General features: G+C 40.0%; 1 protein-coding gene and 1 long non-coding RNA gene across 9 annotated transcripts in view; one reads left to right on the top strand and one right to left on the bottom strand.

Annotated features, from left to right (window-relative positions):
• Positions 1-14,312, bottom strand: part of pou2f2a (POU class 2 homeobox 2a) — a 141,763-nt gene that overhangs the window by 40,234 nt on the left and 87,217 nt on the right. For 4 of the 8 annotated variants that reach the window (XM_055163412.1, XM_055163414.1, XM_055163415.1 and 1 more), the window contains exon 1: positions 368-699. The exons of the other annotated variants lie outside the window; for them this stretch is intronic. In XM_055163412.1, the coding sequence (XP_055019387.1) occupies positions 368-467 (100 nt within the window). In that variant the 5' untranslated portion in view covers positions 468-699. Of the gene's footprint in view, positions 1-367; positions 700-14,312 lie in introns of those variants that run through there. 8 annotated transcript variants of the gene reach the window in all.
• On the top strand, positions 678-9,080 carry LOC129411734 (uncharacterized). Its single transcript, XR_008633431.1, has 4 exons — positions 678-1,246; positions 1,313-1,481; positions 6,152-6,210; positions 8,987-9,080. It is a non-coding gene; the product is annotated as an uncharacterized LOC129411734 (long non-coding RNA).

Below are 14,312 nucleotides of genomic sequence, written 5' to 3'. Positions count from 1 at the left end.
TCTGTATTAGTCAACTCGTGAATTTCTAGACGCAAAAATGCTCATTGCTGACAGATGTGTGGTAGTCGTGTAGGTGTAACGTGTGCGCAGCGTAGATATGGGTCAGAGAGTGGCGATAACGAATTATTACTGTTGACTCTGAGTAATTGCGTTGTGTAATTATTCCTGCAGGTGGTATCTAGATATTTTTGCTACGATTTGGCGCGGAGAATCTCTCTTTTTGTGTCTGTGTATATATATTTTTTTTGTAATCTTAATGTCTGTTTACAAATGAAATTAAACTGACCCCCAAAACTTCCACGCTTTCAGTTAGACGCACGTAACGAAGAGGCCCGTGCGTGCGCAGACGTAAAGGCATCACACTCACCTGGCAGCCACATACTGGAGTAGTCCCTCGCCGCTATAGCTGCTGCCGTGCTCATATCTGTTACAGTGTCCCCTCTACGCGCCGCGTACTTCTCTCTCATGCGCCCGAAAGGAGGAGTGTATCAAATCATATGGTTGAGAGATTCTTATTACGCATCAGAACCTCTCTAAACACCACGCCCCCCACGTCCCCACATCCTGCAAGAGCACAACAGGAAGTAAAATTAAAAAGAGTAGGAACTGCTGTGTACCAAGAGGCACCCGTGAAAAAAGGGGGACACGGACGCGCTGAGAGAGAGAGAGTGGGAGAAGGCGTAGTGATCGCAGAGAGATACGCGCGGTGAAAACGTGGAGGTTGGCTGCTGGTGATGCCGGTGGAAAGTGATGGCGACGTTGGAAACACGCTCACGCACGACACGCACAATGACACGTGTGAGAGGCAGAAACAGCGAGAGAGAGAGAGAAGAGCAAAGTTGAGCTTGACTTCTGGTCTGGCCGTGCTCGTAGTGTGTGTGTGCAGCGTAGAGGTCACAAAGTCCGGGCTAAACCAGCACTAAACCAGGCCTGAAGAAGATTGAAACGAAACTGAGCGTAACAAGGACGAAATCTGAGCTAAAACAAAACAAAATAACGCGTGAAAAGGAGTTAAGAAACCCTAAAGCAGATCTGAAATTGTAGGCATTTCTCTCAATTAAACACGAGATGATTCACGGTTTTTAAAATGTTTTTTGCGACGTTTCTAACAATTTGCATTAAGTCGTAAATGTAATCAACAACAATCAACATTTTACGACTGCAAAAGGGTGTAAATGAGTGTGTATCGAGGGTTTGGTGATAAAAAAAATACACTTAAACATCAAGAAATGCTAAAAAGAAACAGGTATGCCACTCTTAAAGGACTAGGGGACGTAACATCAAGTTGTAATTTCTTCTTTTTCGTCTCAAGAGTGTAGGCCTACTGACTGTCACCGAGTGCGGTCGCCTGTGGAGACTTGAGCATGCGCGTGGGCGTACGGTGGTCATGAGAAGGTGGTTGACACTGACAGAACTTGTGAGACATCCACGCTCCCCGGCCTCGTGGAAAGAAGGAACGCGTCACTCCAAACGCTTCTCATGTACGTTTTACGCGCGCACACACAAACACGCACAAGCCACTGACCAAAGCACCAGAAGGAACATCTGCTGTCAGTTCATTCAACCCCCGCGCGTTTTCTATAGGGGTGACCGCCACAAATCGTTGGAAAAGATAGTGCACACGCTGGGGATTGTGGGAAAAGGGAGGTGAGGAGTCAGGAAATTTTAACTAATACACAAATACTGCAATAGATAACATGATTTTGAAACCTAATATAACCCAGAAATTAAACTAATACATAAATACTGCAATAAATGACATGATTTTGAAACCTAATATAACCCAGAAATTACGCATGCGCCCCAAAAACGTATTTAGGAGTAGTAGTAGTAGTAGTTTAGTCATTTTGCAGCATTACAAAACAAAACAAAAACAAAACATAGACTACAATCCCATAGATCGTGGCCGAAAGGGTTTAGACTGAAGTAAAAAGTACTTATACAAGGACAGAATATAAAAACATGTATGCAAATCTCACGTTTTCTAATTCATGTGGCTGCAGTAAAACAGGAGAAGACAAAAAGTTGTAGCTAAATGAGTGAAACAAAAGCTCAATAAGGCTTCACCCGGTTCTGTGGATTTGACAGAAAAGTAGCAGGGCACATTTGAAGCTTTATTGCCTCGCCTACTTGGTTTAACAATCTGATGCAAGCACAATTTTGACGCACAAAAAGTAGCTTTCAGCAATATCCCCGCATCACTTTTCTTTGTCACTCCAAACTCGTGCGTGCTGCGTCGTGGGCGGACGCAAGGTGGCACTGTTGGTTCTTTTATTCCACTGCGCTGTGAGCTCCGGTCAGAGCGGAGTGCGCCTGACCCCCCCTCCCTCCCGCGGTATATTGGCCGTCCCTGCTCTCCCTCTCGATTCGAGTTCACTAATTCAAAAGCTAACGACAGCAGAGTTCCCAAGTTTAACCTTATAAATACTTTATGTGGTGATTTACAACTGGCCAGTGCACTACAGTGGACAGACGCGCTGGAAGTGCCGAGTGCGAGGAAAAGAGCTGACTTCTGTGCGTCTTGCCAAGAGTTAATGCAGAAAAATTAGACATTCTGCATTAAAAAACAAATAAATAAAACAAGAATCAAGCACAGTTCCCATAATACTCTGCAGAAGTGGGTGATAAATTGTCAACAACGTGGTGTTTTGGAAAATATGCAGCATTTGAATCTAGTTAATCTACAAATATATTTAAAAGAAGTTACAGACAAAAGAATAAGATGAGTTTTTTGTTAAATTTTTACATTTTATTGACTTTGTTGTGCACTACTACTAACCCTAACCTTTTGTTTTTTCCTCTTTTTGCACATTTCTCATAGATTGCAAACAAAAATATGAACAATATGCAAAAAAAAATTTTGATACAGGCCTATTATTACTGTCAATATCACTAATAATATTTTGTGGTTAGTGAACTATGAATCATCTTGTCTTAGTGTTTTGGAAAATATGCAACATTTGGATCTAGTTAATCTACAAATATATTTAAAAGAAGTTACCAGACAAAAGAATAAGATGAAATTTGCGTTTTTTGTTTCATTTTTTTTACATTTTATTGACTTTATTGTGCACTACTACTAACCCCAACCTTTTGTTTTTCTTCTTTTTGCACATTTCTCATACATTGCAAACAAAAATATGATGAAAAATAATTGATACAGGCCAATTATTATTGTCAGTATCACTAATAATAGTTTTAAAACATACTTTCTGGGTAGTGAACTATGAATCATCTTGTCTTAGTGTTTTGGAAAATATGCAGCATTTGAATCTAGTTAATTTGCAAATATATTTAAAAGAAGTTACCAGACAAAAGAATAAGATGAAATTTGTGCATTTTTTGTTACATTTTTACATTTAATTGACTTTTGTGTTCTACTACTAACCCTAACCTTTTCTTTTTCTTCGTTTTGCACATTTCTCATAGAAAGATATGAAAAATATGCTGAAAAATAATTGATATAATCCTATTAGTATTGTCAGTATCACTAATAATAGTTTTAAAACATACTTTCTGGTTAGTGAACTATGAATCATCTTGTCGTAGTGTTTAGGAAAATATGCAGCATTTGAATCTAGTTAATTTGCAAATATATTTAAAAGAAGTTACCAGACAAAAGAATAAGATGAAATTTGTGCATTTTTTGTTACATTTTTACATTTCATTGACTTTGCTGTGCACTACTACTAACCCTAACCTTTTCTTTTTTCTTCTTTTTGCACATTTCTCATTGATTGCAAACAAAAATATGAAAATTATGCTGACAATTTATTGATACACGCCTATTATTACTGTCAGTAACACTAATAATTAGTTTTTAAACCTTACTTTCTGGTTTGTCGTGGTGTTTTGGAAAATATGCAACATTTGAATCTAGTTAATCTACAAATATATTTAAAAGAAGTTACAGACAAAAGAATAAGATGAAAATTTTGAGTTTGTTGTTACATTTTTACATTTCATTGACTTTGTTGTGCAATACTACTAACCCTAACCTTTCGTTTACACATTTCTCATAGATTGCAAATAAAAATATGAAAAATATGCAAAAAATTTATTGATACACGCTTATTATTATTGTCAATATCACTAATACTAGTTTTTAAACATACTTTTTGGTGAGTTAACTATGAATCTACTTGTTTTTATTCTGCAAATACATTCAAAGTGACTTATCTTCATCTTCCTTAAAAAATAATTAGAGGTTTAGACATTAAAGTGTAAGTAATTTGGCAGTGGGGCTGAAAAATTTGATCAAAATCACAATTTTAATGGACACAATTGGCAGATCGTAAAGGCTAAAACTGTTTAAGAACTGTAATTTTCTCCACACATAACAAAATGTCATGTCTTAATCTTAATCTGCATAAAAAATGAAATGAGGAATGATGTTTAGATGTGTACAAACACGTTCTGAAATTAGTTTCTCAGTTCATATTTCGGTCTTTTTGTCAATTCTGGTTTAAAATGTGGACTTTGCACAGAATTATTTTATCTACAATAACTAAACTATTTATTCTTATTATTATTTATGCTGCTGTTGACTTGGACCATTCAATTTCTGTGCATTTTTATACAGAAATGACAAATAAATCCAGATTCTGATTCTGAAACATAAATCGCAAACGTAATAAAAATCACAATTACGTTTTTTTTTCGCCAAATCGTCCCGCGCATGTGTCATTACCTCGTTCCAATCAGACTCTGCTGTCCGAAGAGGAGACAGACTGCGGAGGGGAGGGCGTTACGGGAGGTCAGAGGTCGTCGGTGCTGCCCGACTTTGGCCGTGACCTATGTTCAAACCCCAATCTAGCCACATAACTACCACATATACGAGTGTGTGGTGCGTTTGTGCGTGTGTGTGCGTCGCTCGGAGTCCTTGTGTGTTTATTTGACTGCGCTATAGCTTCACGTCGGAGAGGAGGTTTGCGGGTTGTGGACGGCCAGCGGTTCACGGCCACGGGGGGTTCGTCCTGCCCAAAGGAGGCCGGAGATGTGGTTACTATGGCGACCGAGGCAGGCCACTCATCCAGGTATAGGTCGTCGGACATTTTCTAAATGGGTTACGTTCTAGAAATCAAGTCACCTTTGTCAACATTTCATATATAAGGCGGTGGGGGGACACAATATGGGACGCTGCACGGGTGACTCACTGGTTTTGATAGAAATCTCCAATCGACTGAACAATCACATTACTTTTGCTGTATAAGAAAATAAAAAAGTAATAGTTAAAGTGCGCTAAAAGGCAAAAAAAACATCTGTATTTTGAGAATCTAGCTCAGTTTTAAGCTGTAGTCTTCATGTTATAGGTGCAATTTTTAGGTTAGGTTTGGTTATTTGTATTAAAAAAAAAAAAAAAAGCAAAAACTTAAAGTGCACCCTGTGACCTTTCACCATTCAAATTGTTAATTTCTACGACAACGGTGATTATTTTTCATCATTCTGCACGTATGGAAAGAAAATTATGCATGAATCTACACGCTATTTACTTTTTTTAATTTCGAAAGATGTAATATTTTGCTTTTAACTCAAATTTTCAGTAAGGATTTGTCCAATAAAACCTAAAAATGCGGATGTTTACTATTCAAATTGTTAATTTCTACGAGAACGGTGCTTATATGTAAAATTTAGCTTTTAACTCAAAATGTTTCTCAAATTTGTCATTATTTTGGAAGAAGAAGAATAGAAGACAATAGTATCTAAGAAGCAGATCTAAATGCTAATGTTTTTATGATATTATAACCAAAAAGAAACAATAAGAAGGATGAAAAATACCCAAAACAATGTTCTAACCTCAAAATTTAATTTGAGCTTCACAAAAACTTAAATTTATGGTGAAATGTGTAATTATCTGTGAATAAAGTGGTGAACTATAGTGGGCTCAAATCTTCAGTAAGGATTTGTCCAATAAAACCTAAAAATGTGAATGTTTACCATTCAAATTGTTAATTTCTATGGCAACAGTGCTTATTTTTCATCACTCTGAATATTTGGAAGGAAAATTATGCATGAATCTACACACTATTTACTTTTTTTTTATTTCGAAAGATGTAAAATTTAGCTTTTAACTCAAAATGTTTCTCAAATTTTACATTATTCTGAAACCTTTGCTTCGGTAACTAATGGTATTTGTTGTTTTTAATTGCAGATACAAATGAAATGATGAAGAAGAAGAAGAAAAGGAGAAGACAATAGCATCCAGAGCAGGTGAGTGGCTGTGGGGTCTAACTTCATAAATACGATTTTTTATAGCGCGGGACGTGAATGTGTTTGTGGAGAAACTACGAGCCCATTGGACAACACATAGTAGCACATATACCCAATCTGATAGTGGGACCCCAGGGAGACGATGGGGGAGCGGGGCCTCTGGAGTGCCATCAATCACTCCTCCGTCACAAAGACAAGAACGAGGGAGCAGAGGAGGGGGCAAAGCTTATGGAAAGCGAGAGAGAGAGAGAGAGAGACAGAAACGGAGGAATAGAGAAATATAGTTTAAAGATGCATAGGATGACGGAGTGACAGCGAGAGGTGAAAGACAGGTGAAAAATACAGGCATGAAGAATCAGGGCAAGGAGGAGAAGATGGAGGAGAGGAGGAGATTGGTGGTGGAACGGGTCAGTGCAGGTTAGGTTATGTTCTAGTTCGAGGATTTGTGGGTTTCTATAGACACTTTAAACCTTTTGTCATCAGAGTGTTGAGGCAAAGAATCAGATCATTATATATTTGCAATGATTAACTGAGAAGCTGATCTAAATGTTTTTATGACATTATAACCAAAAATCACCAAAAATTTAGACTTTCCAAGTTACACATATTAGTTTATTTGCTTTTATATAAGAAGGATGAAAAAGTAAAACACATTTCTAACCTCAGAATTGAATTTGAGCTTCACAAAAAGTTGAATTTATGGTAAAATGTGCAATATATTTGTAAATGAAGTAGTGAACTATAGTGAGCTCAAATTTTCAGTGAAGGTTTGTCCAATAAAACCTAAAAATGCTCATGTTTTTATGACATTATAACCAAAAAGAAACAAATATTTTGAAATTCCAAGGTACAAATATTAGTTAATTTGTTTTTTCTATAAGAAGGATGCAAAAAAAAAAACTATATTCTAACCTCAAAATTGCATTTGAGCTTCACAAAAAGTTTAATTAATGGTGAAATGTGTAAATGAAGTGGTGAACTCTAGTTTCAGTAAGGATTTGTCCAATAAAACCTAAAAATGCTGTTTTTATGGCATTATAACCATAAATAAACAAAACATGTAGAATTTCCAAGGTTATTAGCTTTTCTTTAAGAAGGATGAAAAAAAAACACATTTCTAATCTCAAAATTGCATTTGAGCTTCACAAAAAGTTGAATTTATGGTGAAAATGAAGTGGTGAACTATAGTGAGCTAAAATTTTCAGTAAGGATTTGTCCAATAAACCCTAAAAATGCCAATGTTTTTATGACATTATAACCAAAAAGAAACAAACATTTTGAAATTCTAAGGTACAAATATTAGCACATATTAGTTTATTTGCTTTTCTTTAAGAAAAAGAAGAACACATTTCTACCCTCAGAATTGCATTTGAGCTTCACAAAAAGTTGAATTTATGGTGAAATGTGTAATATATTTGTAAATGAAGTGGTGAACTATAGTTTCAGTAAGGACTTGTCCATTAAAACCTAAAAATGCCAATGTTTTTATGACATTATAACCAAAAATAAACAAAAATGTAGAATTTCCAAGGTACACATATTAGTTAATTTGCTTTTATATAAGAAGGATGCAAAAAAAACAATATTCTAACCTCAAAATTGCATTTGAGCTTCACAAAAAGTTAAATGAATGTGAAATGTATCTGAAAATGAAGTGAACTGTAGTGGGCTCAAATTTCCAGAAAGGGTTTGTCCGATAAAACCTAAAAATGCTCATGTTTTTACGACATTATAACCAAAAATGAACAAAAATCTAGAATTTCCAAGGTACATGTATAGGTTTTTTTACTTTTCTTTAAGAAGGATGAAAAGAAAAACAATATTCTAACCTCAAAATTGCATTTGAGCTTCACAAAAAAGTATAATTTATGGTGAATTGTGTAATATAACTGTAAATGAAGTGTAGTTTCTGTAAGGATTTGTCCAGTAAAACCTAAAAATCTGGGGTTTTCTTTCATCAAAAATGCTTAGTGTTTATCATAATCTTGTTTATCATACACAAAAAATGTAAAACGCAATTGTAAATGTTTTTAAACTGGGCTCTGATATCACTCACATGTATCTGAGTGGTTTTCATTTGCTAAATTTCCTTTGTATTTTCATATTTTGTGATATTCTGACTCTAATCCCAGTTTTTCCATTGAAATTACATTATGTTCCACTTCACTTTTGCCTCCAGTTTGCTCCATTCCTGAATTTAGACTTTTTTTGTTTACACATTTTTAAAGGGTTTATGCAACTCTATGGGAGATTTACTTATAAAAGTCAATGATCCACCAATGTTGAACCGCATTATTTGTTTGGGATCGGCTCCACAAACTTGTCATATTAATCTTCTGACTTCGAGTCCTTTTAACTGCCAACAATTACACAGCGGGTGACTAATCGCACCTCTCTGGAGCTATTGCGACAAAAATATTTCACTTCTGTTTATTTATTCTGACAGAGAAGATGGTGAACTTGGTAACACTTATTGTTGGGTAATTTATAGTTCCAGTAATTACAGAGATATTAAACGATGTGAACCATAAACTACGTCGACAAATCTGCAGCCTGACAGCGAAACAGCAAATACTACCATCGTATTCTGACCTGTCCTCCAGCTCCATTTTAAACTATTGTAAAATGTTGTGATGTTTTGCAGCCTACTCAGGGGTCTACTGTTCCGATCTGAGCTGCTCCTCTCACTCCGGCCCCCTACGTGTGGACTAGCCCCAGGCCCGCAGAGCACACTGGCTCTAATTCAGATAATCCATCATATTCCTCTTCTTTTCAGGGACAAAGCTGGAGTCCAGGCAAGTCCCCAACACTCCACAGCCAGAGTCTATTCTACAAGGTGAGAGATTTAAATTCACAGAGTAAATAGGTGTAGCCCCATGAGGAGCAGTAGGATTATGAAGTGAACAGGGCGGCGCTGTGGAGACTGTCGAGGTGGAGGTTTGTATGAGAGCTGCGGGGGCTCAAACACTCTCACAGTGTGTCTGTCATGGGACCAAAGCCATCTGACACACAGCCAGTACACCTTTACAACACCTCTGCCTCTTGTGTCTAATGCCTCTCCACGCGCTGCTCCTCCGGCCTCTCCGAGCACCATTCTTCTCTCACATCTTCTCCTCTCTCTCTCTCACATCTCCTCCTCTCTCCATCATGTGCGCTGCCCATGGGGAGTGAGGCTTGTCTAGACACTGCGCTCTCTCCCACGGCGCTGCCAAGGCTGGAGCTCAGATCTGTGTCTGTGCTGCTGGACGCTCACAGGAGCACAGTGGAAGGACATGGCCTTCAGTGCAGACTCGGAGCGCAGAGGGCACTTTAGATCATGTTTATGTTATAGACACAGGGACAGAGCCCATGTGACCTGAGCCCATGTGACCTGCTTAAATAATGTGTGTATTATTGTGCATGACTTCATCACTATCTCACACTCTTCTGCACACTTCCCTGTGCCCGTGTCAGTCCAAACTTTCTCCTCGGCTCCTCTGTCTCCTCAGAGCTGCTGGTCAGCAGCAGCTGTGACATCACTGGCCACTGTTCTGCGCTGGGATTGGACACTCGGCCACGTTGCCAGGCAACAGCAGTGAAAGGTCTGGAGAGTGCGTGTGGATGTGTGTTTATGTCTGTTTATAGCGACGTGAGTGAAAGGTGTGAGCCATTTTCCTCGCCTTGCCCTTTATCTGTGCATGAAGAATGATCAGAACAGATGTGGGAGCTGTGTATCTCACATCAAAGCATGTAGATGATTGGGCTGCCTTCAGCACCAGAGCGATGTGTGCGCATGGCGTTAATGAAAAAGAAAGATGCTGGTGCGCGCGTGTCAGTGTCGGCGACTGCGTGGAACTAAATAAATGTGTATGTTGTGTCCGCTGCAGATTGGTGTCTGTACGCTCTGTGTGAATGTGGCTAAGCCCCCGGGAGCCAGTGGTTATTGTATCTGACACAGCGGCTCTTTCTCGCGCCTCATATTTCTGGGCCGATCGATTCCTCTGACTCCCGACAAGACAATAATCGCACCTCCCTCTCTCACTCCATCACTACCATTATTACTGACCTCCCCAGGGAACGAAAGGGTGAGGAAGAGAGAGGGAAGAGGAAGGAAGTGGGCGAGCTGCGAGGAGGGGACAAGACAAAATAAGCCTATGATGATGAAAAAGTAAAAAGGGACAGTGTTCGGAATGAGCCCGGAGGAGTCGACCGGAACAAGATCCATGCAGGCTCTGTCCGGGAGAGGTGTGTGAATGTGGAGATAAGGAGATGGAGGGATGAAGTCCGAGGAGAAGGGGAAAAGAGGAGAGGAGAGATAGTGCTATGACATGTATACGAGAGGTGATACAGAGAAAGAATTGTGAAGCTCGGGAAGAAATCATAACAGGAAGAAAGGAGGCCAGGGTTTTTTAAAGAACACTAGCAATATAGATCACGGAGAAGAGAAAAGAAGGACGGGGAAGGAAGAGTGGACGGAGGTGAAGAGAGGGAGGGGTCGGGCAATAACGGAGAGAATTAGTGGAGGAGAGATGAAGGATTCGCGCTATCTTCTTCTAATAAAGGCCAGAATGAGAGACAGGGAGTGGAGCAGGGAGGAGGAGGAGGAGCAGGAGAGGAGCGAGGGAGCGAGGGGGGTTAGGCTGAGGTGAAAGAGAGAAAGACAGAACAAAAATATATAGGAGATAGTCATAGTGAGAGATGGCAGAGTGGAGGAGGTCAGAGCTCCCAAATATGATTAAATTGACAAGAGCACAATAGTTGATTGGGCCAGTGACATGTTCAATGCTGTGCAGGGACACGGAATGGACAGGGCAAGATGGAGGACATTTGTAGACATAGAGGCTTCACCCGCTTTGAATTGGCTGGCAGGTTTTCTATAGGTAATAAAAGAATAATAGAGACGAGCTTAAAGGTGCGCTGTGGAACTTTTCGCCGCGGACACGTGGCTGTTTGAGTCTGGAACGTACGAGCTGCGAGAAACGGCACTGAGCGTCAAATCTGTGCAGACGCGAGCTTACTCATCGCATGAATCCGTATTACACTTACATTTCTTTAATTATATAAGCCTAAAACCGTTGAATAGGGACGTAACGATATCCAAATCCAATCCGATCCACTTTATTTCTATAGCAGATTTCACTAAAGTGCTGCACGAATACATAATAATGACAACAAAATGATAAATAAACTACTAAAATAATCATACTAGCCTTAAAATAATAAAACCAGTAAAACAAAATAAGAGCAAAGTCATAGAACAGCAATAAATAAATGAAACCAAATCGCACGGTACGATATTTATTGTGATATTTTGGCTTTTGACAGACTTTTTTGCTTTTAAAACACCTTGACAAGACTTTGGTGTGAATTATTTCCATCATAATCATAAGAATTCAACTAAAAAACATATCTCTTCATGTTATCTGAGCTGAAATGAATCATGGGATATGTAGTTCCCGATGTTTATAAGCTGTTTCTACTATAAAACCATGCATATTCGATATATTGTGACAGTTTGTGATATTTTTGTGAGACTTTTGACGATACGATATCGCGATATTTCGGTTATTGTTACATCCCTATTCTTGAACATTTAGGGCAAAGCTAAAACATCGTCATCTCCTCCTAGGTGTCTAGAAAGGTGCCACTAGAAAAGTTACAGACTACACCTTTATAGTAGTTGGATCTAACATTCAAAGATACTTCTGATTTAATTGACAAAGCTGATTATTTCCACTTGAATTTCTAGAAACAAGTATTTTAAGCAGTGAAACTTGACTTTTTATGTGTCTTTGACTATTTGAATGTTAGTTTTAGTTTCTATATCAGTAGTAGGGATGTAAAAATAACTAAAATATCGTGATATCGTATCGTCAAAAGTCTCACAATAACATCGCGGACCATCACAATATATCGAATCACAAGTTCCTTTGCTTAAATGCATGGAACTTGAACTTGAACTACATATCCCATGATTCATTTCAGCGCAGACAACATGAAGAGATATGTTTTTAACTTGAATTCTTGGGATTACGACGGAAATAATTCACACCAAAATCTTGTCATGGTATTTTAAAAGCAAAATAAAGTTTCCTATCTACAATTATCGCAATAAATATCGTACCATGAGATGCATATCGTGATAATATCGTACCGAGAGATTTGGACGTCGTTACATTCGTAGTCAGCAGTGCAGTGAAGCAGTGGCCTAAGAGTTCGCCATCTAACCATGAGGTCACAGGATCAAATATCGCTAGAGGCGTATTGACTCGCCCACCGCGGGTAATCAAGACACTTGACGGCCACTGCCAAAGCGTCGCCATTTTGGAGAGGAAGGGCATCTGACGTAATTATCTGCGGAAATGAAGGTGGTTCGGCGTAGCGAGCTCATCGGCTGAATCGAGAAAGATAAAAAGTTACATTTGGAAGCTTTACACGTTATCGTTCTTGTTCTCGCGGACGTTTTAGGAATACTTGAAGAAAATTAAGACTTTTACGCAAGGTTATAGTTTTTTTGTTTTTGTTTATGTTTTAATTTTGTGCGGATGACGTCTTCTTCAGAGCCTCGCAAGTGTCCAGCCGCCGTCTCTAATTCTTCTTCTGCTTTACATTCATCGTCAGGCGAATTAACAAAAGCGTATGTATAAAAAAAAAATGTAAAAGTTAATCACGTGTAGCCCAGGACGTAATATAAACTCTTGCGCGACCCCACACCTCCGCGCAATCACAGCCAGCCCGCCCCTGTCACCTCCACCGCCGTGCGCCTTCTCTTTGAATCCAGATTACAATTACAGTAATTGGCTCTCAATTCTGGGGATTGCTGTTTGACCTCCTCACCCCTTTTTTCTCTCTCTCTCTCTTTTTCTCCCTCTCCCCCTCACCCCTCTCTGCGCACGGCCCCCTACCCCTTATCAATATTCCCCCAACCCCACCCCCTCTCCTTCCACCCCTCTGCTCCACCTGTATCGCTCCATCCATCTTTCCGTAACCCCCCCCCTCGGCTGACACCTCCTTTAAGGTTGCATTCGTTCCCGGTATTCGCCGAACACGGGGAGCAGATCTGTTGCATAGTTTATTGATGCCGTATTCATAATGTAGTGATTTGTTGGATGGCGTGAGTTGAAAGAAAAGGAGGGAGGGGTGTGTTTTCGGGACGGGGCGGATAAAAGAGGAGGTATATACAAGGTGCTGGTGCTGATGGTGTGCTGGGGTGAAGAAGAAGAAGAAGAAGCCAGGAGGGGGGTTAGGAAATTGGTCTGGCTAGCGGAACAGCTTTTCACCTCTCTCTCCCTCTTTCTCTCTCTCCCTCTGCCCCCCCTCCCTCCATTCTGCTTTGTATTCTGCAGAGATGACAGGGGGAAAGCTTTATTGCTCCGAGTTGGTATCGATCGGGGCCCCAGCGAGGGGAGAGGCCAGGGGACGCGGCGAGCAGGCCCTTTTGCAACGACCGCCTCTCCCTCCCTCCATCCCTCCCTCCTCGGTCCATCCGATCCCCTCCCCTTCTCCCCGTAACCACCACCTCCACCACTTACTTGCTCTGAAATTCAAATTCAAGGCTCCTATTCTCAGAGGTTAGCCGGAGAGAGGCAGATAGATTGAATAAAAGAAAGATGGAGGAGTGTACCATTTCTTCTCCTTCTCTTTCTCCCCCCTCGGATTGAAGCGTTGAATGAAGCTGGGATCTGATAAGCGCCCGCAAACACAAACACGGCCGAGGAATAGACAAAATAAAGGAGAAGCTAAAAAGAAATCGCCGCGAGGAATCAGCCTGGCCTCCGGTTTGTTGGTTTTCTGAGCACCTTTTCGCCTTTCCTCCTCGCTAACTGGCCTCCTCTGCTTAACCCCAGCCTCGCCGTATATCTCGACTTTTTCTGGCGAGGAGAGCAGGTGACAGGTGAAGAATGGACCAGCTCGGAGCATGCATAAACCAGCGCTTCAGTGTCCCGCCCGGTCCTTGTTAAAAATCCTGTAGCTGATTTTTTTTCCATGTATTTGAGCAAATTTTTTTGTTGCCCCAGTACAGATATATTGTATAAGCAGCTCTTGAGGTCAAAACATGCACGCTCCCTGCTGCCTGCTGACTGTGTCTACTCAGAAAGCGCCGTATTGTCCGATGATCAGGA

This window comes from Boleophthalmus pectinirostris, unplaced genomic scaffold (genome assembly GCF_026225935.1).
Source record: "Boleophthalmus pectinirostris isolate CB_2022bp ecotype Guang Dong unplaced genomic scaffold, ASM2622593v1 HiC_scaffold_6, whole genome shotgun sequence".
NCBI classification, from domain to species: domain Eukaryota; kingdom Metazoa; phylum Chordata; class Actinopteri; order Gobiiformes; family Gobiidae; genus Boleophthalmus; species Boleophthalmus pectinirostris.
The sequence above is the reverse complement of the archived record's forward strand: the minus strand, read 5'-3'. Positions and strand labels throughout refer to the sequence as shown.